At 35.9% G+C, this 24,639-nt stretch overlaps 1 protein-coding gene across 3 annotated transcripts in view; it reads left to right on the top strand.

The window, feature by feature from the left end:
* Window positions 1-24,639, top strand: part of ROCK1 (Rho associated coiled-coil containing protein kinase 1) — a 90,081-nt gene that overhangs the window by 47,071 nt on the left and 18,371 nt on the right. For all 3 annotated transcript variants that reach the window (XM_048057877.2, XM_048057878.2, XM_066992830.1), the window contains 16 exons: window positions 3,558-3,646; window positions 5,248-5,296; window positions 5,897-6,032; window positions 6,374-6,465; window positions 6,600-6,846; window positions 8,580-8,686; window positions 9,783-9,933; window positions 10,858-11,018; window positions 11,873-12,057; window positions 12,728-12,797; window positions 14,254-14,348; window positions 15,997-16,162; window positions 16,954-17,047; window positions 18,479-18,567; window positions 19,174-19,362; window positions 19,870-20,035. In XM_048057877.2, coding sequence (XP_047913834.1) covers window positions 3,558-3,646; window positions 5,248-5,296; window positions 5,897-6,032; window positions 6,374-6,465; window positions 6,600-6,846; window positions 8,580-8,686; window positions 9,783-9,933; window positions 10,858-11,018; window positions 11,873-12,057; window positions 12,728-12,797; window positions 14,254-14,348; window positions 15,997-16,162; window positions 16,954-17,047; window positions 18,479-18,567; window positions 19,174-19,362; window positions 19,870-20,035 — 2,086 coding nt within the window. The remainder of the gene's footprint in view (window positions 1-3,557; window positions 3,647-5,247; window positions 5,297-5,896; window positions 6,033-6,373; window positions 6,466-6,599; window positions 6,847-8,579; window positions 8,687-9,782; window positions 9,934-10,857; window positions 11,019-11,872; window positions 12,058-12,727; window positions 12,798-14,253; window positions 14,349-15,996; window positions 16,163-16,953; window positions 17,048-18,478; window positions 18,568-19,173; window positions 19,363-19,869; window positions 20,036-24,639) is intronic.

Genomic DNA, 24,639 nt, shown 5'->3' with positions numbered 1-24,639 from the left:
TTTTTTTAATTTTATTTTTTCCAAATAAAATATCCAAGCTTAGGTGTTCTGCTCCTTCCCAAGGGTGCCCCACAATCTTTTGGGATTCAGGGCACTGAGAAGCTGCATTTGTATAGCAGTTCACCTAACAAGCTCGCAGGAAAGTTCAGAAGCTCTTTCAGTTAATGCTTCCTAAGCATCTTGGCAATCAGGTTACCAGGAAGGTAAGCTGATACGTTAGAAATAAGGTGTGCTTGGATTCTGTGTAAGTTCAGGTGTAAATTAAGATAATTTCCTTAGACTGCTTTAATATTTTTCAAATTGGCTTTCTTTCCAGTAGAAAACACAGTCAAAAACAATAATGAACTCTAAAAGATGTCTTTTTAGCTTTGATTGATTTACTTTGTTGGTATCTTGTTCTATTATGTTTTCCATTTAGAGTCAAAGAGAAGCAGATGTTGATGCATGTTCCTTTTTCTCTTAAACTCATAATATAAATGTTTTAGTGGTGTATGGTATTACCCAAGGAAAACTTGTAAAGGGCAGGGGAACTACTTACGTATTTTATTGGGCTAACTGAATTTATTAAGCACTGAATTGTTTTGATTTATTTATGTAAGTTGATGTCTTCCATAAATTTTGTTTTCTTCATCAGTACATGGCTGTTGGTATGGCAAAATTAAAAACAGAGCTAGGCTTGGAAATATTTGCAAATATTTAAAGCTATGTGCTGGCGTTTGGTTGACTTTGAAGGTAGCTATTAAGTGGACTTGTCAGAACTAGTGGGTTACCTGGCATGGCACCTGCACGTGCTTAAAGAACCCTACAGCCCTGTCAGTATTGCTAGGGGTATTTGAATGTCTTCTGATTTTTAACAGTTTGGGGAGGGGAAGCTGTGGAAGGATATGGGTAATAGGTTTAAATGAATGTTAAGTCTTTATTACAGAGTATTTTTATCTCCCAGTTTTTCTCAGCTGTTTTTCCTTTCATTACATGCTGCAATGAAAACGGTAATGTTGACACATGGTTAGCAAATTAATTAGTTCTGGAAATATAACACAATGTTATCTACTCTGTATTTTGGCTTGTTACTGAGGTTCTTTTGGGAGGGACTGAGTGCCAGAAATTTCCAAGAAATTCGTTGGGTTTTGCAAGAGTGTAAAACTTCACAGAACTAGACCTTGAAGTTGGAGAAGAATGGAATTCAGTGTCCTTTAACTGAATATCAGGCCTCTTTGAAGATCTGGTTATTTTCTTTTAGTGCTACCCTAAACTCCTCTGAGCAGTTCAGATATTAAGGAGGAGATCAACAGATTCTTCTGAACTGGGTCTTCAGGTTTTCTCGTTGTTCAGGGTGCAGAACCAGATGCAAAATGGTGTGGTTTAACAACAACAACAACAAAGTATGGCAGCTTCAGAAGGATTTTGCTTGGCTTCTACACTGTAGTCAGACCAAAACATGCAGGAATGCTTTTATTCTGTGTTAACTGTGACTCAGGATTTTCGTAAGGTATTGTTTAGGTTATTGATACCCAATTGTGCAAAACTTCTCTGGAAGCCTGTTGTCTTGCATCAATGTCATTTGACTGCTCAGCAAGCTTAGGTAGGCCCCTTGGGGTACAGCACTATAAAAGTATTGAGAGAGAGAAAGAAGCAAGAGGAAGCAATGGAGGGTCCGAAACAGTAGGATCCAGTACAGGAACACTTCAGTTGCCAGATGTCTTCTCAGACCTGTTCCTCGTCCATCCCATTTAATTCCTTTATGCAGTCTGTCTGGAAGGGGCTGTGAAATGAGTAACCAGGAAAGGGAAGAGCAATTATGTTGAAACTTCTTGATCCTTTATTTCTGTGCATTACATGTGATCCCTTTTTACTAAAGTGAGAGCGAGCCTTTAAATAGTTGTGCTTCATTTCTCAGTGGTTTGTACCAATGGGATAAATGTGTTGTGTACTCGCTGTCCTTCCTTTTTCCTCAGTGTTTGCTTTAGTAGCAGTCTCTGTGGTTTTTGACTACAACTGTTGTCTCTTCCAAATGGTGTTATGTTGTATGTTACACCAGTAATTAATGCAAGTGCTGAGAAGTCTTTGCAGTATTTCCTTGTTCTTCCAAGGCTTTCTGGTAGGTAGTGTTAAATACATAGAGTAAGGAATAGTAAACATATAAAATTTGTGGTTAGTCCCCAGTTGCTATGTCTGTGTTCTTCCTCTGCAAACTTGAGAGCAGCTTAAGAGTATGGAAGAAAGGAAAAGGAAGAAGTGAGAAAGGATCTCCGGTTCTTGGGAGCACCATGATGCTCCTTCCTTGGAACTGGAAGGAGCAGAGATTGAAAGTGGGGATTAAGGGCAGTGCCTACCTGGAAGCAGGCAAAACCAATCTCAGCTATAGGTTTTCCATTTAATATGGATAAAGCATGCTATAACGTGTCTCCAAACTGAAATTCTAGTTTAAGACTGAACACAGGATAGTCCTTTTTGAGACCACTTACTGTTGCTATCAAGAAAGAATGAAGACGAGCATAATTTCTCCTCTTCATGATCACTTTTAGTTCTTGTAAATGTACTTTATGGGGGAAAAAGAGGAAGAGGTGGACATAGGAGGAACTGTTTTGTTGCTCCTTTTCCTGGGATGATTGTGCAAAGTGAGTCAGGCAATTGTCAGAGTTTTTGAAGTTAGAACAAGGAACAAGACAACAAAGTGTCAGAACCACTTGCATATATTGCTTTGAAGAGAATCTAGGTTAGGACTGTAATTCTCCTCTACATTCTTCTAAGGATGCTGAGGGAAATGTGGGAAAGCTAAATAAGGCTGCAGTCCTTACCAGATAAGTGGGGAAGTTTTAGAAGAGTGAATCAGCACAGGCTTGACTTAATGAGCTTCCTCAAAGTCGATACTATCTTGTTGTTTACTGAGGATTTTGCTGTTGTTGGAGTGAAATTACTGTGCACAGACATCCAGTAGAAGGTGGATATTTTGAGACTGCATGGAAAGAATGAACTTGTGAATTTATCTTGCTGGCAAACAGTAAATGCCACATAGTACCATTCTGTATTAACATCTGGAGCCTGTTACTCCTTTCAAACCTTAGTACAATGCTAGCTGTAAAAGTTCTCCCTGACTAAATGGAGGTTAAGAGCATTTTCCCCCATTGCTAATAATTGACACGCCTGATTCTGCTTCCTGAACTGAGAACTTGAAGATGCTTTGTAAAATATATTCGATAGCTCATGCTAGAAAAAGAGCACTTTTAATGCTAATAAAATGCTTCTTTATAATTTGCAGTAATACCTCTTGTCTAATTCTGAAAATACTTAAAAACCTAGCCTAGCCCCATGAATTTTGATGGAACTATGCGCAACCTTAACGTTTTATCTGTGCAAATGATATAACTGTGTAATAATAAGTTCTTTCTTGTAACTAACTCCCTTAGATTTTTAGGGGAGGGGAATCAGCTAAAAATATAGTGCTTAGATAGAAGTAGGCTGTGATACAACATAAGTAGCACTGAATATTCTGGAATACTATTTTGAAGTTCATCAATTTAATGCATGTTCTTTCATGTACAAATATATATTTAAAGCTGGAAAATATGCAGAAAATGATCTACGAGTTGGAAGAACAACTACATAATGAAATGCAGTTGAAAGATGAAATGGAGCAAAAGTGCAGGTGAGACTTTGAACTTTAATTGTTTATATATTTTAAATACGTCTAGCACTTGAGTTCTGTATTACTGCTTTAGGGATTACCAGAATAACATTAAGAATTGTGCTATAGTTCTCCAAAGAAGCTCCAGGCAGAGGTTTAATTCATTCAAATATTGTTTTAAAGTGGTTTTCTTGAATATAGCATTAAGGAAATCCTTTGTTTTCAGTACCATCCATGTAATGCTTTTTCTGAACACTTGCATATTTAAGTTTGCCTGATATCTCTGAATTTAGGTTTATTTTTTTTAATGGGCCAAGGTATGCATTGGTAAGGCTGATCTTTGAGAGATGTAAAATACTATATATACTGCATATATTGGACTATTAAAGTTGACTCTCTGGTTTCTAAATATATGGTAATTGGAGTAATTACAGAACCCCATTTATTTTCCTTCCTGTGGCCGATAGATAAAACCAACGATTTTTTCTAAAGGCTTGTTTCTGCAATGTTAAAGTAGCTATGTGGGAATTTGCCCATTTCTTGCAGCTACAGTTATGAACAAATAGTAGAAACATTTTTTTCTGATGATCAAAAATTTTTACTCAGATTCATGCCAACTAAATTCTTTCAGTTAGCTTCTCCTTTTGAAGTCTTTTTCTGATGGCCTGAAAACAAAACAAACAAACAAAAAGAGGCAACACTTAGGTATAGGACACGGGAAGAGCTAAGGCTAGAATTAGGACCCTAGTGTGTAATTGTATGAGCTGTTTGGGTAGGAACTGGTAGCCAAGATGATCCAGTGGGAATTTAGACCGAGACCCTGTCCCTTACTTATGCCACAACTTCACCATTCACATGCTTTGATTGCTTTCTGTAAGTAGGGCATATGTTTCTTGAAATACATTCAGTAACCACAGTACTTCCTGCAGCACTACTGAAGATGTCAGAGCACAACGCTGTTCTCTGATACATCGTGCTGTTTACTGTAGTTAGGTAGGATATATTGCTATAACTGCGTATTGTACCTGCCAGGTAATGTTGTCTATGTCCCCTGTTACCTCTCTGAAGAGAGATAAGTAGCTGCAAAAACAATCATTGTATTAATGTGTTTTGCTGGTTAACTGGAGGTTTTACTATGCACTTAACTTTCCTCTGCCTGTACTACTGTGTTCTAATACATTGTTTCAACAGAACCTTTTGAATAATACTATTTAAATGTTTTTATACATAGTAGTGAGCTGTATACTATTGTATTAACCATTTTAGCTATTTGGGAAGCTCAAAAGTAGAGGACGTTTTTAGCAGTTCATCAGGATATTCTAATTTTAATGATAGCCTGTTGTGTACATGCACTGTTTTTACCTTTCAGATTTAGGGACAAAATGTGGTACCTAAAGTTTTGCATATATAATCTGCAACAAAGTTTATAAATACTTACTGTATTTTACAAACTATTTCCAATGAAATTAGAATGTTTTCTTTGATTTTTAAATGCTTACTACAAAAGAGAATTAGTTAAAATGTAGCCCTTTGGTAATGGGCGCAAATTATTTAACTAGAAAAACACTTGTCATGTATAACTATATCCTCGTTTTACTTAAATGGTTTTCTTTTCTTTTTAGATCTTCAAACATAAAGCTAGACATAATAATGAAAGAACTGGATGAAGAGGTAACTGTTTTTCCTCATTGAAGCCTTCTTAGTTGGGTAAAGAATATCGATAGTACTATCACAATTTAAGATATTTCTTCCATGCTAAAAAAAAAAAAACAAACACAAATTGTTCTCACTACAAATTTGAGACCAAATGATCACATTTCAATACATAGCATTGGAAGATGCACCTTTTTATTCGCACACATTTTTCAAATCTTTTTGCTTCTGCATGTTGCACAGATTTAAATTGTTTCCTCTGCTAAACATTATACTTAATCTTGTTCATTGCAGTTTTTCTGGAGTTTATCAAAATGAGTTTTTCTAAAATCTAATGTACAGGTGATTTTCTATTGAGTCCTTATGTCATCTCTTAATACTATTTAATGGTTACTTAAATACCATGTTAACAAAAACTACTTCAGTAATTTGGTATATTTGTAATGTAGAAGTTTAAAGAAAAAAGTCATCTTTTCTGAAAGTTTTTTAAAGGGAGACACAGAAACTCATTCACTGGAAATCATGCATCAGTGCCCTTAGCTAATTAGTTGCAGAGATACTGGTTTAGGGATCATTCATTAAAATGTAAATAGAAAATGCCAATGCTTTTAATTTTAGGGAAATCAAAGAAAGAACTTAGAAACAACAGTGTCTCAAATTGAGAAGGAAAAGATGGTACTGCAGCATAAGATAAATGACTACCAAAGAAAAATTGAACAAGAGAATGAGAGGAGGCGGAATGTGGAAAATGAAGGTATGCCATGTTGTCACATTGAAACTGATGAGGTATATGGTTTGTTTTTTTGGGAATAATTTATTATGTTAGCATCTTAAGTGTTACAGAACTTTAAAAGGTATCTCCTCAAATAATGAGCACAAATTTGAGTTTATTTTTATTTGAGTTTTAACAAGAACACGTCTTTGTCTTATTCTGTCTTCTCTACAGTGTGTTATTCAGCAGGCACAGAATTTGATCTAAAAACGTACATAAGAAAAAAGTCAACAAAGGACTTATATGCCAAGACTTTGAATATATTTATATAAAAACTAAAGATTTTTTTAATCTGTTGTGTTAATGATATAATTTCTTTTCAGTGTCCACACTAAAAGATCAAATGGAAGACTTGAAAAAAATCAACCAGCATTCACAAATTACAAATGAGAAGATAACACAATTACAAAAACAGGTACGTTCTTTCCATTCATTGCTTTCATTATTTCTTATGTCTCAGAAGCAGTATTGTGCATTCAGATATAATAAAACTGGTTCCAATAAATCATTTTTATATTTGAGAATCTTTTTTTTTTTTTCCCCCAACAGCTAGAAGAAGCCAATGACTTGCTAAGGACAGAATCTGATACAGCAGCGAGACTGAGAAAGGGTAACACAGAAATGAGCAAGTCATTAAGTCAGGTAGAATCACTGAATAGAGAACTGCAGGAAAGGTGCAGAGTCCTAGAAGGTGCAAAACTGCAGGTGGAGAAGGATTACTACCAACTGCAAGCAGCATTGGAATCAGAACGACGGGACAAAAGTCATGGATCTGAAATGATTGGAGAGCTACAGGGTAAATTTTCTCTTTTTCTACTTTGCTATAAAAAGAAAATTAACAAGTAAGCGTGTTTATAAAAGACATGAAGAGAGGAAAAGCCAATCTGCAAAATGAGTGTGACTTAGTAAAATAATTCCTGAGGATGTGGTTGTGTCTGAGGGGCTCTTGGGAGAGGGGGTGTCAGAATCAAAGAGTTTGCTGTAGGAAGCCGCTGAAGTCTATAGGGCTGCCCTATCTAAAATTCTGAGACCTGTGGCACAAAATATGAAAAGCTGGTAGTGCTAGAGAAGACACAACACTGTGTTATACCACTGTGGTGCAGCAGCCAAGTTGATGTAACCCAGTTCTGTCTCCTCTTGTGTTTTTGGAAAATGCTACTTTGTTCTTAAATTGCATTTGTTTTCTTTCTGTGATGCTTCTATGTGATTTTGTAATTAAGATGAAAAACACAGTAAGGGATACGGATCTGGGTACTTGGAACACTTTACCATTTATACTTATGATTCTTAGTACTAGAAACTATTCAGATATGTTAGTTCATGACTATTATGACTATGCTAATGGATACTGCACCTTAACTTGCTGTTCTAAATCATCTGTCAGCAGTACTGAGAATCATTGCCCATGAGGCACTATCTTTTGCTTATTGGTATAGACTGGAGAGAGGTGTTGAGGGCTTTTGGGTGTGTTTGTTTTTTAAGGTCAACTTTACATTGTTTGGCACAAAGTAAGAACTATCAAGAATCAAGTTGCCTGTTTACTATGCATCAAGTATAGTAAATTAATTTCAGTTTAGTCAGTGTATAGTTCCTCTGATATGGAGTGTAGTTTGGTCCAGCCTGTCGTTAAATGTAAGCCGGAGGTACAAAATGGCATGAGAAGACTTCTGTGCACTTTGAAATGTGTTTTTTTGACCACATTCAACTCAACAGTCTGCCCAAAAGAGAGGTTCTTCCGAATAGCTTTATGTATTTCAAACACTCATACAGCTGACTTTAAAAGCATATCTCGAATGCAGAAAGACTAAGATTCAGGAGGACTTTTTCTTCTTCCTTCTCCTGCGGTTTCTTTTGTATTGCCAGAAGTGAAGCATTCTGCAATATAGACAGACATAAATGAATTGATAACTATATTTTTGTACTCTAGTTACTGTGTCTACGGTATTAAGTGTAATATAGAGTAATCAAAATATTTTTGCAAGTTTTTCTTTATTTTAAAGGAATTAGTACAAACTTTTCAGTCTAGAAATATATACTATTACTTAATATTTAATATAAGCATCTGATACCTGACAGGGTTTCTTGGTAGACACTGGATAATTAATTTGTTCATCTATTCAGGGAAGAATGCTCAAGTCAGTTAGGTGAATATATATTTCATTAGCACCTGTATATCCATTTGAGATTGCCTCTGTGTGATGCATTTTATTTTACACATTAGTGGAGTTAACATTAGAGAAGGTGTTTTTTCCATAGCACAGCAGAATTTGCATTAATGGAAAGAAGTTTTCATACTAGATATTGGGAGTGATGGAAGGCAGGTACCAGGTTTTGCATGTGATTTGTTTTCTGTGAACCATTTCTAATGGTGTAGCTAAAAAGATCAGTTTGCTTTACAACGTATAGCATTTGCGTATATGAAAATTGAGTGTGAGAATATTTTACAGTCCCAGAATCAATAAAGGCTGTCATAAGATTATTGATTTAAGTCTAGTAATAAATACTGAATGATATTTCATTTTTTGACAGTTCGGATTACAACTTTACAAGAAGAAGTAAAAAACCTTAAAAATAATCTTGAAAGAGTGGAAGCAGAAAGAAAACAAGCACAGGATATGCTTAATCATTCAGAAAAGGTATGGTAAGGTGATGTTGAGGCTAATGTTTGTTGACATCTTTGACTGTATTTTCAAATAGCAGTAATAGACGTTGCTAGGTTTATGTCTTGGGTCCAAATCAGTTCTGTGTTAAAATGATGAACTATATAGTGCTGATTCATGATCTCATCAGGAGGGTAAGGTCTTGTAGGTCCTCAGATAGTTCTTGTAGCTTTGGGAGTAAAATTCGTGTTTGTCATTCACTATACAATCCAGGATCCAGAGCTTTGCAAATAGCAAGTAATTTTTGTTCTGCCTGCCTGACCACTGCTGCGGAGACTTGCCTCCTAAAAACCTATGAGTTGAAATGAAAAAAAAATATATATCTCACTGGTTCTTACTTGATTTTTATTTGGCTGGATCAGTGCGAGACCTTTTTAATCAACTGTGGAGCTGAGCCATTTCAATTTTTACCTTCCTAAAGAATGGCAGCAGCATGTTCCCCTAACATCTCTGGTCCCTGCTCCAAGATAGAGATTCAAATGAAAAAGAATAGAAGGAAATCCTGTGTTCTGTGTTTTGAGGTCAGGTAAAGATTTGCAGTGTTGTGTATCCTATCCAAATAAACCAGAGAGAGACGATCATCTCTGGAAGGTTAGGGAAGGTGCAAGAAGTTATCTTTCTCATTTGGAAATACATGAAGTGGTGATCCAAAGGCAAGTCCTGTCTCTCAGTGCTCATCTGTTGTGCTAGTTTTGTGAGTTACTGTTAATGGCCAGGGCTACCAGCAGTGAAATAACATAATTGCATCCAGGTGACAGTAATAAAAAAACCTTTGTGCTCTAGTGTTGTCAATGGCATAGTTATATTTCCAATTTAGGTGACTACTAATTACACAAATTGAGAAGTTTTCATTATCTTCTGAATTTATAGAATAGAAATAAAAACTAGTGGAGTTTTCTCCAGAGCACTGAATACAGATTTTGTCTCTTAGCCTTCCTTATAAAAGTGGAAAATAACATTGAGAATTTCTTCATAACAGGAAGTTAACACTAAAAAAGGGAAGGGGGGAAATATTCCTTCAAGGCATTACAGAATTATTATAGAAACCTGGTAACATTTTTCTTATCTTTAGGAAAAGAATAATTTAGAGATAGATTTGAACTACAAACTCAAGTCATTACAAGACCGGTTAGAACAGGAAGTAAATGAACACAAAGTGACTAAAGCTCGGTTAACTGACAAACATCAGTCAATAGAAGAGGCAAAATCAGTTGCAATGTGTGGTAAGTATTTTCTTGGAAATTTTGGATAAATACATAATAAACAGTATTTTAATTATGATACCTTAAACCACACGATCAATTAATGTGGTACTCTTATGCAAGTGTTTAATTCCTAATATAAAGAAAATGCGTATCAAAATTATGAAACGTAGTGAAAACTACAATTTTAAATGATTTTCTCTCACACGATACCTCTACAATACAATTTCATAATGTTTTGAATTGCTTACTGCTTTTGCAATTCAGAACCTTCATAGGCTTCTAAAATGTTATTGAATCCTATAATTCTGGCTAATGTTAAATGGAATTGAAAGAATGTATTATCAAGACAGAGATGTCTTGGGGCATTCACAACTATGTAACCGCATTAAAAATACTGATTTTTCTACAAGGGTTGTCTGAAATGGTGAAGTTTCTTTTATAGGTAAACATCCATGAATCAAAGAGGTGTCCTGATAACTCAGTTGAATATATAAGGTTTTATTTGTGAAGGTCATTGGTATCTGCATGTGGATTTCATAACTTTTCAGAAAGCTAAGATAACATTTCTTTTCTTTCCCTCTACTATCCATTCATGGAAATGAAACTTTGTCTGTAACATTTCTTAGTGATTACTTCAAGAAACTGAATTTTGGATTTTTTTCACTGTTTATTTTTCAGTTGTCATGATAATATTCCAATGCTTTGATTGCAAATTGGAATTAATACTTCTTTTAAAATGTTTCTTGCTACAATGCCAGGAAGCTTTTATTCTGTAGTCAGTTCATCTAACAGCTGAAGAACTTAAATAGCTGAACAAGAAGGTCAGAAAAATGTTAGGGTGTAAGACTGTTTATAAATATAAATGTAAGACTGTTTAAAAAGAGATTCTTGCAGATGCTACATATTCATTTTCATTGTTTTTCTTCCCTTAATCCCGTTTAGAAATGGAAAAAAAAGTAAAGGAAGAAAGGGCAGCAAGAGAAAAGGCAGAGAATCGAATAGTTCAGGCTGAAAAACAGTGTTCCATGCTAGACTTTGACCTGAAGCAATCTCAGCAGAAACTGGAACACCTTCTTGAGCAAAAGGAAAGACTAGAAGATGAAGTAAGTAGAATTTTTGCTATGAATTTTCTGTATAAATAAGAAATAATAGTTGCATTAAGAAATAGAAAATAAATTCACTTACACTGAGCTCTTTTCTAATGCGTGTCTTGGTAGAACTGAAGACTGTAGTTGGGTGGTAGGTAATTTCTGCTCTTGGGTGCTGTACGTGTTTGAGTCCTTAATATAATGCAATTTTTTGTTTGCTTTTGATTTTTGACTATGTAGTTTGTCTGGCTTGGATGGTTTGCAGTTCTGGGTTTGCATTCCCAAGAAAAGTATTTGTTCAGGGAAGGGCAATTAGACCACCGAATGTGAAAACTAGGTAATATTAGTAAGAGTTTGATCCCTAATTTTTCTTTACAGACCACTGGGAAGGGTTGTGGTAACACCTTTCTTTGTGACTCATGTAAATGAGTTTTCATATAGCTACTTGGTTAGGCTATATAGCTATATATTTCATATAGCCACTTGGTTAGGCTGCGGTGTTTTCTAGGGTGAGAAATTATTAAGATCTGAAGTCCACAGGGTGGTTTGCAGGACCTTTCAGCAGACAACTTGGGTTTCTTCCATTGTTGCTTTTAAGATAAGATCAATAAAATACATTTGGGCCTTTGAAATAAACGAAGTATAGGCAAAGTATAGACGGTGTTGTACCATTATGTTCTGCAAGGGCAGAAGCTTTCTGTAAGATTGTTGTACTGAAATGTTTGGAGATTTAAGAATATTTTCATACATTGTACAATATGTAGCATCTAGGCAATAGTGTTTAACAAGTAATCCATAAATGAAACTTTCAACTCCATGCAATTAGCTATTCAGCAAGCGCTCCTAAACTGAAATAACTTCTCATTTAGGTAAAGAATCTGACATTTCAGCTAGAGCAAGAGACGAATAAGAGAGTAATGGCACAGAATGAATTAAAGGCACAAGCTTTTGAAGCAGATAACTTGAAGGGTTCTGAGAAGCAACTGAAACAGGAAATCAATACGTTATTGGAAGCAAAGAGATTACTGGAAGTTGAGTTGGCTCAACTTGCAAAGTAAGTAAAAATCTGAAGTAAAATGCAAAATGTTGCTTAGTTATACGTACATTGTTTTGCTTGTTTTTATTCATGAAAATAGTTGTCTGGTGCATAGGCATTTCTTCTTAAACTAAAAATATTTTTAGCTGTACATTATAATTTCTATATGTAGCCTTCAGTGTTGGAGTAGTCTTGTTTTGAGCTATGCTTTGGAACAGTCCTTGGCTCATTGTTCACATCACAGCATAGATGCCATTTTGTTTGAAATTTGACTTCTTTGTGGATTGAATGTGATGCTACTTACTGATACCACCTGGGACTTGTGGTTTTACTGCATGGGAGTCAACATCCTTATCCTCTTTAACTACCTGATTCTTTTTCTTAATTTGACTGACAACATTTTTTATTAATCATGCTTCTATCATAGCTTCCTTCAGCTGAAAATATAGCCCAGCATTTCTCTGTTTAGAGTACTTCTTTTCTTCTAAATTACATAACTAAAACAATCATCAGGGTAGAATGAAGAATGTAATTAAGTCAGAATTTTAGGATAAAGCAAACTGTAGGTCTTGGAAATAATGTGTGTATAAATATAAAATCATTGTGGGATGCTGTTTTTGTTAGAAACAGCTTTTGTCATTTGTTGTAGCTGACTTTTTACACTGTTTCCTTTTTTATTCTTTCAAAGACAGTACAGAGGAAATGAAGGTCAAATGCGTGAGCTTCAGGATCAGCTTGAAGCTGAGCAGTATTTTTCGGTAAGGATCACTAAGAATCTTGAATGTTACATTTTGACATGGAATCATTGAACAGTTGAATAGTTTTGCATATTTACATTTTTAAATGGAAATCAGAATAATGTGGCGTAAGACATCAATTCACAAAATTGTGCTTGAAACAAAAAATGAACAATAAATTAGAGAACATAAGTATAATGTTACAGAAGGTCTGTTTGATCTGCTGCCTTTTAGTTGTTTGATTGTCAAATTCAATATGTTAAGATGAATAGCTCAATCATCTGAACTATTTATTGGAGTAGTTGATATCTTAACCTTGGAAAAGAGGTCTTTTTCTGACATAAGTGCAAACTTTGTAGAGAGTTCAAAATCTCCATATGTACTGTAATATATTCCACGTGATTGATCTACCTATTTAAGAACCATGGATCCAGTACCATTCTGCACTTACTCCTCATCCTTCTAAAAAGATTCTCTGCACCCAAGTCCCTGAAGAGTACAGAAGAGCCTTATTCTGTACCCCATGTAGCCAAGATGTGTATTTTATGGATTTAGTGTGATGTGTTCTATTTCTGTGAATAGAGAAGTAGCATGACATCCTCTATAAGGCCTGAACTTTAAATACATTTGTGAATACACACAGATACATTGCACTTTGGGAAATACTCTTTAAATTCAGTTCTTCCTTGGAGGTAAAGAGAGAGGGGAAAAAAAAAAAAAAAGCATTTACTATAGTACATGTCATTATAATTTTATTATATGTTAAAGGTTTTTGTGCATTTCTCCATAAGTCTCCCAACAAGGAGATTCAGTGTGTCGTGTGTCATTTTCAGTTTTCTTTTTTCACAAGCATGTAGTCTGCACAAGAGACATTCATAATCCAGTCTGAAAACTTAGAAGAAGTACTTTATTGTAGAAGATAAAATTTGAATGTACAGAATTAGTGGTGGTGTTAATACAGTGATTAGGAACATAAGTTATTCGTATTGATAAGACTTCTGTTGAATCAGTTATTAATACAAAGTCAGTCTGTACACAAGAAATTCTTCCAGTCTAAGAGAAAAGATGCATAGATACAAAAAAAAATACAACAGATGGAAGCATAGAACAGTACTAAGCTTTAGTTTGACTTAGATTTTGAGACGGATGCTAAAAGGTGATGCAGTTTGATCCTGTTGTTCCCAAGAGACCCGCCCAGTTGTTCCCCGGTGCCTTCCTTCCCTTTTGTGGGTGGCTGTGTTTGTATAATTGTGTAGAAAACCAGACTAGAAAACTGAAAACTAACCTGGTCAGATCATGTCCCAGCAGAAAGGCTACTGGTAAAGAGTGTATTGGGCAGGCAAGGAGGAGGAAATTCCATTAAAGACAGTACTGGCATACATTGGTTTGACAGATTAAAACCAACCAAGCACCAAACCCATAAATTTTAGTATGGAACTTGAATAATGATTCTCTCTTTTTCTGCTTTCTTTTGCAGACACTTTACAAAACTCAGGTTAAGGAACTGAAAGAGGAAATTGATGAAAAGAATAAAGAAACTCAAAGAAAAATGCAGGAATTGCAAAACGAAAAGTATGCCCATTGTGTTTTTTAAATAGACTTAAGTTTTCCGTAGAGTGGTCATGCTCATGAAGATTTTGAATCAGATGTAAAATGTTAAATTCTTTCAACCCCAAACAGGCTTCAGGGCTGTTCTGTAACACCTTGCAATATGGCAAATACACAGGATGTTGCCTGTGCTGACAGAGACAGATACGGCTATTTGTATTTGCTTGAACTTGATTCATATGTAGAAGTTGTAAAATTTTGAAAAAGTATTCCAGTCTGTTGTAGTTGTCCTTTTGCTTGTAAAAAAAAACCATCTTTTTTGATTTGATTGTACCATCCTGGTAAATATTTTGTATATTTCTAGAGCCAATACAATAATTTGAGAAAAAGATAATGAAAATCCTTTGAATTCTAAGTTTAATATACTGTAGTTGCTTACAACCAAACTAGTTATGTAAATCCAATATTTTGTTAATAGTGGTGTACTGATTTTTAAGTTAGGAAATAAGGAAATAATTCTTCTGAGTTTGTTTTTCCGATTCATTAATTTATACTTGTTCTGAAGAAGGAGATTTAGCCTTACTCACAAGTCAGAATTTCTTGAAAATACAGGTCTCCTGTTGCACTTGAGCATCAGCACTGCAAAACAATCTAAAGGGAGAAGTTTGTTAGTGTTTGGTGTATTTTGGTCAGCAGAGAAAGGGAGAAAGTAATGATGTGGTAATAAATATGATAGGAGAATACCTATCTACACAAAGTTGTCAAGAACAGTATCCAAGTTAAAAAGCAAACAAAACAGGGAAAGGAAGAAGACTTCCTACTATTCTCTGGTTTGTTTGCTTTTCTTTTCTTACTATCAGTTATTTTTATAGATACCTTCTATTTGATTCCGTCACTGTTCACCATAATCTTGTTTTCATTACAAATGTTTTTCACTTGTATAAATTTGTGGGAATTGTGACAAAATTCAAGTATACTTCAACAGTTAACTTTTACAGTAGAGGCCTGTATCTGCTACAGATGTATCAAATCAGTGAGTTCCATGGCAATATGTACTTCATGGCATAAAGCACATTTTATTTTGCTGTGCAAGAAGGACTTAAGAGCCCATACTGCAGTAATGTGTTGCCACCTCTATTTCCTTCCCCATGCTGTGAGCCATGTCGCATGTTGCTGGGTACATTTGACTCACAGGTGCTAGACTGGCTACTGTGCTTTACGTGGACTTCTTTGCAAGCAAATAAAAGAGCTTACTCCAAGCAAGAGCAAGAAAGTTTGGCTTGTATGCTGAACTGCCTCTCAAGCTGTAGATAAAATTTGCAACTCTTTCTGCAAAGACTTGCATAGACATAGAACCACTATATATGTTCAGAAACTTTACCCAGTTTTACTTTTTTATTCCTTAAAGGCAGGAGAACTTGACACTTGGTTTCTGAAGGGTTGGTGTTTCATGGATGATTGAAATTTGAATTGAATTATAGTAAGCTTACTGTTGTAGCTTGTGTGGTCCATCACAATATAACAAGTATACAGTGTGTGGTCTTAATCTTGTTTTTCTTAGGAAACTAAGATAATGACAGCTAACTGGATGATATAATCTGGGTTTGTTCACTTTTTCCTGAAAATATGGAATATTTTGCATAGGAAAAGCAAAATCTCATTCTTTTTACAGAGAAACACTCACTACACAGCTGGATTTAGCTGAAACCAAAGCTGAGTCAGAACAGTTGGCACGAGCTCTCCTTGAAGAACAGTATTTTGAACTGAGTCAGGAAAGCAAAAAAGCAGCATCAAGACATAGGCAAGAAATGACTGATAAGGACAGCATCATAAGAAGGGTAAATTATTCTGCTAATTGATATCTCTACATATCCTCCAGCTGGAAAGGGAAATTTATCTTTTAATTTGTAAGGTCTTGTGGGCATAACTGATGATTATTTCAGTATCTTAGGTTTGAACTCAGTTGGGATTTAACTGTTTTAAGTGTCCACCATCTGAACTCTCAAACAAATGTAGACTCAGATGAAAATCTGAGGTGAAGCTAGACTGAAAATCAAGCCAATGTCTGTAATTAGTTATTAAGCCTTTTCCAGTCATTTCTTGTAATTGCCCAATATATTTTTAAAGTCTTGTAAATTTGTGTAGTGTGTTACAGAATCTTATTGCAAAATTATTTAGTCCTTAAAAAACAAATGAAAAAAAACAACCAGTACTTGGAAGTCTTGAGGTTTTTCCTGTTAATGAACTATTTCCTTAAAAGAACCCCTGGTACTATTTTTTTCCAAAGTCCCACAAAATCTTGAACTGTCACATTCAATAACTGCAATCTATCTAACTTTGCTTGGATTTATGATTATACACTACAGTGTTGTCAGTTCTGCAAAGATCATTTTAAAAATGTTTTCTGGGACAGTGATATTTTTATCCTTCTGGTAAATCAAGACAGATTAGAAGTTTTTTTTTTAAATTCAGTTTTGAACGATAAGCAGATTTTTTGGATGTACTCAGAGGAAGACATTCCAAGTAGAAGACTGTTACAGATTAAGTGTATTTAAAATAATAGCATTATAAATATTTTTATTATTTATTGAAAGTTCTTTATTTTAAAATTTGCTTGTTTTTCATCTAGCTCGAAGAAACTAATAACACATTAACCAAGGACGTTGATTTAATAACAAAAGAAAATTCAGAGATCAGTGAAAAAATTAGGAAGCAGGAGGAAGGTATGTCATCTTTGGAGTTTTAAAACACTTGTTATGAAGCACAAATGAACTGGAAGCATGTGGCAAGATGAAAACGGGAAATTTGAAAGGACAGTCCTGTATGTCTTTCATAATGGTGAAATAGCTTGATGGAAAAATAAGTCACTGCTTTCATCTTGAAATTCCATGTAAATTGCCACTATTTTTACATTCTATTCCCATGTACTACCTTTACTGTTGGCAAACGATTAAAATCACAGCTTTGGTGGGCAGGAAAAAGTGATGTTCAAGGCTTGCTTCCCTCAGTTTTTAAAGCAAGTTAGCACAGAAGTTCCTGCAGGCATTGGAGGAATGCCTGTTCAGTACAGCTCTTCCACATACTGTCTGTCTACCCCTTTCTGCCAGCCATGCACTTGAGTGCGTGAAAGTTGTTAAGGACTCATTTCATATTGCATAAAATGTACTTAATGAAGCGTTTGTTTCCATCTCCAGTATGTACTGTAAGGCAGCATCGATATTTCAGCTCCCTTAAGATGTCGCTTGAATTCAGAATTAAGATCTTGTTCGTATCAGTGGATTTGCATTTTAATTTTGTGCATTCGGTCTATATAAGAATATATAGAATATATAATCAGACTGCATATTTTAATATATGTTGACTATGAGAGCAAAGGCCTTATCAGTTGTGCTGCCAGTGTTTTTGCAAATCTATGTAGGAAGAAAGGCATACACGAATGTTTTCCCTTTGTTCTGTGTTTTGGTAATAGCAGGGATTTGTCAGGGAGAGGGCGAGAAAGCAGTTTTCAGTTGCTTGGTGTTTTTTAGTTTATGAAGTTTGTTACTTTATAAGTATTTGAAAATTATTCTTTAACTGCTTGTAGTTTTTGTGGAGAAATCCTTATCAGTGAAATGCATACTTACAGAAATTTTGGAAACAAATCAGGAGATTGGAGGTGTGATACAAAGACTGATACAATTGAGTAACTGGTGTGGGTGGATGGGTTGGAAAGGTAACATAACAAAGTCATTCTTGGCTTAAAAGAAGTCTTTTCTTCCATACTTTCATTATGCCTCACTTCAGAATCTGTGCTGAATGTGGGTCCAGATATCAGTCCTATTCCGTGTGGCTATTCGCTTAATGTTTTTGGTATGGCAGAAACATTTTTGGTAGAGCAAATACCAAGGGAGTGGAGCAACAAACTTAACAGGAAACAAGCACATGCATGTTGTTTGTAGTAGTTCATCTTGGTGCCTTTCTAAGATATTCTTCAGGTAATTTTCTGTTACTACAGTAGCAGTAAGGCAGTAATATCTGTCACTGCAAACTGTATTTTGCACTTTAGATAACGTAATAGGAATATGGAGAAATAGAATGGTACTATTATAGAATTGATTAAGTTTAGAATTTCTTACCTTGTCCTAAAATCTCAAAGTTGAATATTACTTTAACAGAATACAAAATAAAAAAGGAGGAAGAAATCAATAATATTAGAATGCATTATGAGAAGAGTATCAACACTGAGAGAACTCTGAAGACACAGGTAAAACTTTCTATATAGTTGAATAAATTAATAAGACATTGCATATCAGATATATTCTCATTCATTTTTTGTGCCACTAACTCTTAGAGCTTGAGATTAAATTTATATTAATCATGATGTATAATATGTGTTGGTATTTACAGCTGAAAGAAAGTTGATGCTGAGTACTTTTCAGTATTACTTCTAACATGAATAAGGACCATTTATGTTGGTGATGTATTTTGTGGGGGCAACAGAAAAGTTCTACTTCACTGTACTGACCGTTTCTGTAATTTTGGGAAACCTTTTTAAAGACAGATGGAGATGACTGGAGAAGTTGGATTGGAGGAGGAGGGTTTTTTCAGCTCTTGTTTGTGTTTTTGCTATTTGAAACGGGCATCAGTTTGATAAATTCAGTAACTGAGTTACACATTTTAGTGTATCCATGAGGACACATTTTTGGTTTTCGAATTGATCGTAATGATTTATTGAAGTATACCTCCACTATTCTTAGCAAAAATATGCAAGTCTTTGATCTAAACCTTTAACAAGATGAACTTGGAAGATTTGTATGAAACTTCCTTGCATGTGTAATTTTTCTTACTGATCTTCTGTTTTTCTTTACAGGCTGTCAATAAACTGGCTGAGATAATGAATCGGAAAGATTTTAAAATAGACAGAAAGAAAGCAAGCATGCAAGATTTGAGGAAGAAAGATAAGGAAAACCGAAAGCTACAATTAGAGCTTAATCAAGAAAAAGAGAAATTCAATCAGATGGTAGTGAAATACCAAAGGGAGGTCAATGAAATGCAAGCGGTAAAATAATCTTAATTTTGGTCACATTATGAAGTTTTCTGCACAGGAAAAATGTTAAGCTCCTAGTCCACTTGAGAAAAGCATTTAGTTTTTCCAGATGTACTAGTCTACAGAATATTAGTGAGGTGGAGAACTTGGAAAGTGTGTAGCTGTCCTTGTTCTCATTCATTTCCCCTTTGTAAATTCTTAACCATGGAAGCTGCTGGTACATCATGAAAACTGAATATTGTGTAGTATACGATTTATACATAGTTTTTCTCTGGTAGGCAGTGGTCTTCTCTAACAAATATTCTACTAAAATTTCTATTCAAATTTTCTACTTCATCTATATCTTTGATATTTAACATTTTTCCTAGACTTCAGGAACATTTCTATTACAATAACTTATGTTAATTCTATCAAAAGTGTTTACTACATTTTTTCAAAGTCTAATGAGTTTTGTTTTTAAAATACTTTGCTACCGTATTTTTGGTATCAAGGTAACTGTGTATGTGTATATAAATACAGCAACTAGCAGAAGAATCTACATACAGGAATGAGCTACAGATGCAGCTGGATAGTAAAGAGAGTGATATAGAACAACTACGAAGGAAAATCTTGGACCTCCAGCAAGGAATGGATTCCACCAGCGTTGCTAGTCTCCAGACAGATGAAACGGATGGAAATCTTTCAGGTAAGAGAAGAGCATATTTAAGTACTTGATTTTGCTCATGCGTGTAGTTTAGGAAGGTATTGTCCATTTTCATTTATTTATCAATTTCACGGCTAAGGTGCTCATACTTAAGTCTTAACTTCTCACATCATTCCTACTACTTTATGGCATAGTATTACCATAATTTTTATCCACTTTTGTGGAAAGAATATCTTTACAGCTGTCATTATTACTGTTTTACTATAGTGACTGCAGTGTGCAATGTACAGTGAATACAATAAAGGGCCAGCATTTACATAACATCTTGATTGTATCTTATATCTTGAACCCAAAATTGCCTTAATCTTGTCTGTTGGTCATAGTAATGTAACACCTTTATGAAAAGTGGTAATAACTGCCTATGTGGAAAAATTACAGTTGAAATTTCCATAATACATAGCAGAGTATAGTACTCTGATTCAACAGAATAAAAGAACAAATAGTTCAGGACAAATCATAGCTAACCATTTCCATATAGTTTCAGTTACAGGTACTGTATTTTGAGACCCACTGTTAACACTGGTTAGTGATTTTCCACCCTCCAATATTTGAAAAGTATAATTAGTTAGCATATTTACATTCCCGTATTTGTAGATATGGGAGAAAACTTTTAGCAATAATCAGGGCTTTACAGTTTCCATATATTGGAGTGAGGCTTATTTTCTGTGTGCAGTTATATAATTTTTATTTTTTTTTGAAATTCTTTATCAATGCTAGTCTTACAAATTTACATTCTGATTTAATTGTAGAAAAACAGATTCAAATAAAATACTATTTTAGGTGTTTTAAGACCTTAGTGGGTAAGTAATTGGATAAAAGGAGATAGAAATATTTTAGGTGTCTCTTTTCCTGTTAATGCACCTCATGCTGCACAGATTGCCACATTCTAGAACTTTTCCAAGGGTCTTAAAATGATTGAAATTTCAGGTAGGTTATGGAACTTACAGTATATTTTTATGTAGTTATTCTTTTCTGTGTCTATTTTTGTGTCCTGTCTTCCCCTAGTATGTTTTCAGATGTTCATTTTGAAATCAGTTCTGTTTTAGAATGCATTTCTATTCATATAATCATATGGTCTGTTCTTTGCAATTTCCACTCTTTCCAAGAAGCCTTTTGCATTCTGACAATTCCATCGTAAAAAACCTCAGGATATTGCCATATTGTAATGTAAATACATTTTTTTGTTACAGAAATGTCTTCTGTAGCCAAACTTCCACTAAAACTCAATATTGGGGATTCTTAGAGCTATTAGATTGATGAAGTAATTTTCTTAGCTGTCTGTCACCTGCTAGGAACTCCCTTTCCTACCCCCTTAGGTATTCCTGAACTTCCGGTACTTCTCAGGAGCTTTTCTGTTAGATACTAATTCTGGGTGGTTTCTGTTTAATTAGGGTCAAAAAGGAATGAGAGGTTTTTACTTTTAACTTTTGTTGAAATGTTTTTTTCCACCTCAAATTACTATTTGGAAATGTCTCTTATGTTTGATAGCATTTCCTAAATGAAGAAGTCTGTAGTTCCTATTTTTTTTACTGAGAATTTCTGAATTCCTGTAAATAGAAAGCTTACATTTCTCTGCAAGAAAATGGACTAGATTTATTTGACATGAAAGGGTAGTATTAAACTTGCTTACTTTGCTTTTCAGACATTTTCAGCAAAATGGCTGTTGTGTATTGTACTGAAAAAAACACCACTTGTCTCCATCTGGTAGCACCTTCCTTATTTTCTTCTTAAGAGTAATAGTATGTCGATATGATGCTGTTGTCTCTTAGATCGTGGAAAGTCTGTAGGAGTATGCTGTTTCTTTGTCTGATTCATAAGGTGTGTTATTTCCAGTTTTCCCTTTGGAGACGTGCATAGGCTTCATAGAATCACAGAATGGCTTGGATTGGAATGGACCTGAAAGATTAGCTAGTTCAACCCCCCTGCCATGGGCAGGGATGACACCCACCAGATCAGGTTTCCCAGGGCCTTGTCCGGCCTGGCCTTGAACACCTCCAGGGCTGGGGTATCCACAGCTTCTCCGGGCGGCCTGTGCCAGTGCCTCACCACCCTGTGAATGAAGAATTTCCTCCTAACATCTAATCTAAACCTCCCCTCTTTTAGTTTAAAACAATTCTTCCTTGTCCTGTCATTATCTGCCCAAGTAAAAAGTTGATATCTGTTTATAGGCCCCTTTTAAGGGCTGCAATGAGGTCTCCCTGGAGCCTTCTCTTGTACGGGCTGGAAATCCCCAGCTCTCTCAGCCTTTCTCTTTCTAGTGACACCCACTAGATCAGAGGCGCTTCAGCCTTCTGATCATTTTCGTGGCCCTTCTGTGGACCATGCGACAGGCTTCTGTCTGTCTGACCCTCCACTTTGATTTTTGAGGCAGAAATTACTGTATGTGCCAAGTGTTTACAAGTCAGCAGCTTTTTCATTGTTAATTAGAATATCATAATTACCAGAAACTCTTATGGTCTCTCCCTTTGTCTTCTATACTCATTACCCTTCTATTTCTGTTTTACCACCCTGTCACCCCTCTCCCTCATTTTTTGTGCTTTTTTCTTTCACATCTGTTTTTTACTGCAGTTGTGTTGCTGATGTTAGTGTCATAAATGTAGGAGCTCTAATACATATTATGGCCTCTGATGTATATTACTTAATAATAAATTTAGATTATGTCCCTATATGCTGTGGGTTTTTTGAGCAAGATTGAATTAACCAGAATCTGAATAAGAAGCAATTTAGGTAATTTAGAGAAATCGTGACATTAATATAGTCATGTTTAACACGTTGTTAGTTGAGAGCACAGGAGTGCACTAGCATTATAAGCAGGAAAAGAAAGCTAGTCTTCAAGGTCTAAGTATCCCATGCCATGGAAAAAGGCAATTGACAGAATCATTCAATGGTTGGAAGGAGCCTCTGGAGGTCATATGGTCCAAACCAACTTCTCAAGCAGGTTGCTCAGGACCACCTCCGGGTGACTTTTGAAGATCTCCAAGGACGGGAGGACTCCCCCACCTCTCTGGGCATCCTATTCAAGTGCTCTATCACCTTCATAGTAAAGAATTGTTTCCTGATGCTCGGAGGGAGCCTCCTGTGTTCCAGTTTGTGCCCATTGCCTCTTGTCCTGGCACTGGGCACCACTGAAAAGAGCCTGGCTCTGACCTCTTTGCTCCTTCCCTTCAGCTATTAATACACACTGATAAGATCTCCCTGAGCCTCATCTTCCCCAGGCTGAACAGTCCCAGCTTTCTCAGCCTCTCCTCAGAGGAGAGATGCGCCAGTACCTTGATCATCTTGGTAGCCCTCCATTGGACACTCTCAGTACGTCCATGTCTCTTGTACTGGGGGGCCCAGAACTGGACCCAGCACTCCAGGGATGGCCTCACCAGTGCTGGGTAAAGCAGAAAGATCACCTCTCTTGACCTACCGGTGATACTTTGCCTAATGCAGCCCAGAATACCATTAGCCTTATTAGCGGCAAGGGCACACTGCTGGTACACGTTAAACTTGGTGTCTACCAGGATTGTCAGGTCCTTCTTTGCAAAGCTGCTTTCCAGCTGGATGTCCCAGTGTGTCCTGGTGCCTTGGGCTGTTCCTCCATAGGTGCAGGACTTTGTACTTCTCATAGTTTAACAAAGAAATTTTTGTCAGCCTACTTCCTCAGCCTTTCAAGGTTGATGATTTTGTTCTCCTTCATGTGCCTGAAAATGGTTTCCATCACCTTTCCACGGATTGAGGTGAGGCTGACCAGCTTGTAGTTCCCTGGTTCCTCCTTCTTGACCTTCCTGAAGATAGGAGTGACATGTGCTTTCCTTCAGTTTTAGGGCACTCCTCCAGTTGCCATGGTCAAGCCAAGATTATTAAGAGTGGCCTCATAATCACATCTGCCAGCAATTGTGGGTGCATTGCTTCAGGGCCCATGGAACTATGCATGTCCAGTTTGGTCTTCCACCAAAGAAGAGGTGGATACATCTTTGCTTCGGCCTTTCAGGCTGGTCTCTGGGACCTGGGATTTCTGAAGGCCAGTCTTGCTGGAAAGACTGAGGCAAAGAAGGCACTCACTTCCTCAGACTTATCACAGTTCTAAGTAGTCGAGTCTCCTGTTTCCTTCAGGGCCTGCATTTTCCCTAGTCTTCCTTTGGTCACTGAGGAACCTGTAGAAGCCCTTCTTGTTGTCCTTGATGACTTTGGCCAGATTCAATTCTATCTGTAGTTTAGCTTTCCTGACTTGATACCTGGCAGTTTGGACAATGTCTCTATTCCTTCCAGGTTACCTCTCCTTCCATCCAAATTATCTAGCACGTAGTTATTTTTCTGCAAACCAAATAATTATTCTTCAAAACAGAAGGTGGCATACCACAGCAGTTCGTTTGTTACAGTTTAGTAGTATGAACATGTTTGTCTTCATCTGTGTGCTAGTTTCCCATCACTTCTGTAGCATTTCCATTCTTGTTCTCAGATGTTTTCTGAAGTATTTGGTCAGTGTTTTTGGTGAGGAACTCGTACACAGACATTTCTTCAGAGCACAAATAGCTTCTTGCTTAAGACGTGGATCTGATGGGTAGTCAACAAGATTCTCTAGCTGATGAATCTGCTTTTAA

This window comes from Anser cygnoides, chromosome 2 (assembly GCF_040182565.1).
Source record: "Anser cygnoides isolate HZ-2024a breed goose chromosome 2, Taihu_goose_T2T_genome, whole genome shotgun sequence".
NCBI lineage: Eukaryota > Metazoa > Chordata > Aves > Anseriformes > Anatidae > Anser > Anser cygnoides.
The sequence above is the reverse complement of the archived record's forward strand: the minus strand, read 5'-3'. Positions and strand labels throughout refer to the sequence as shown.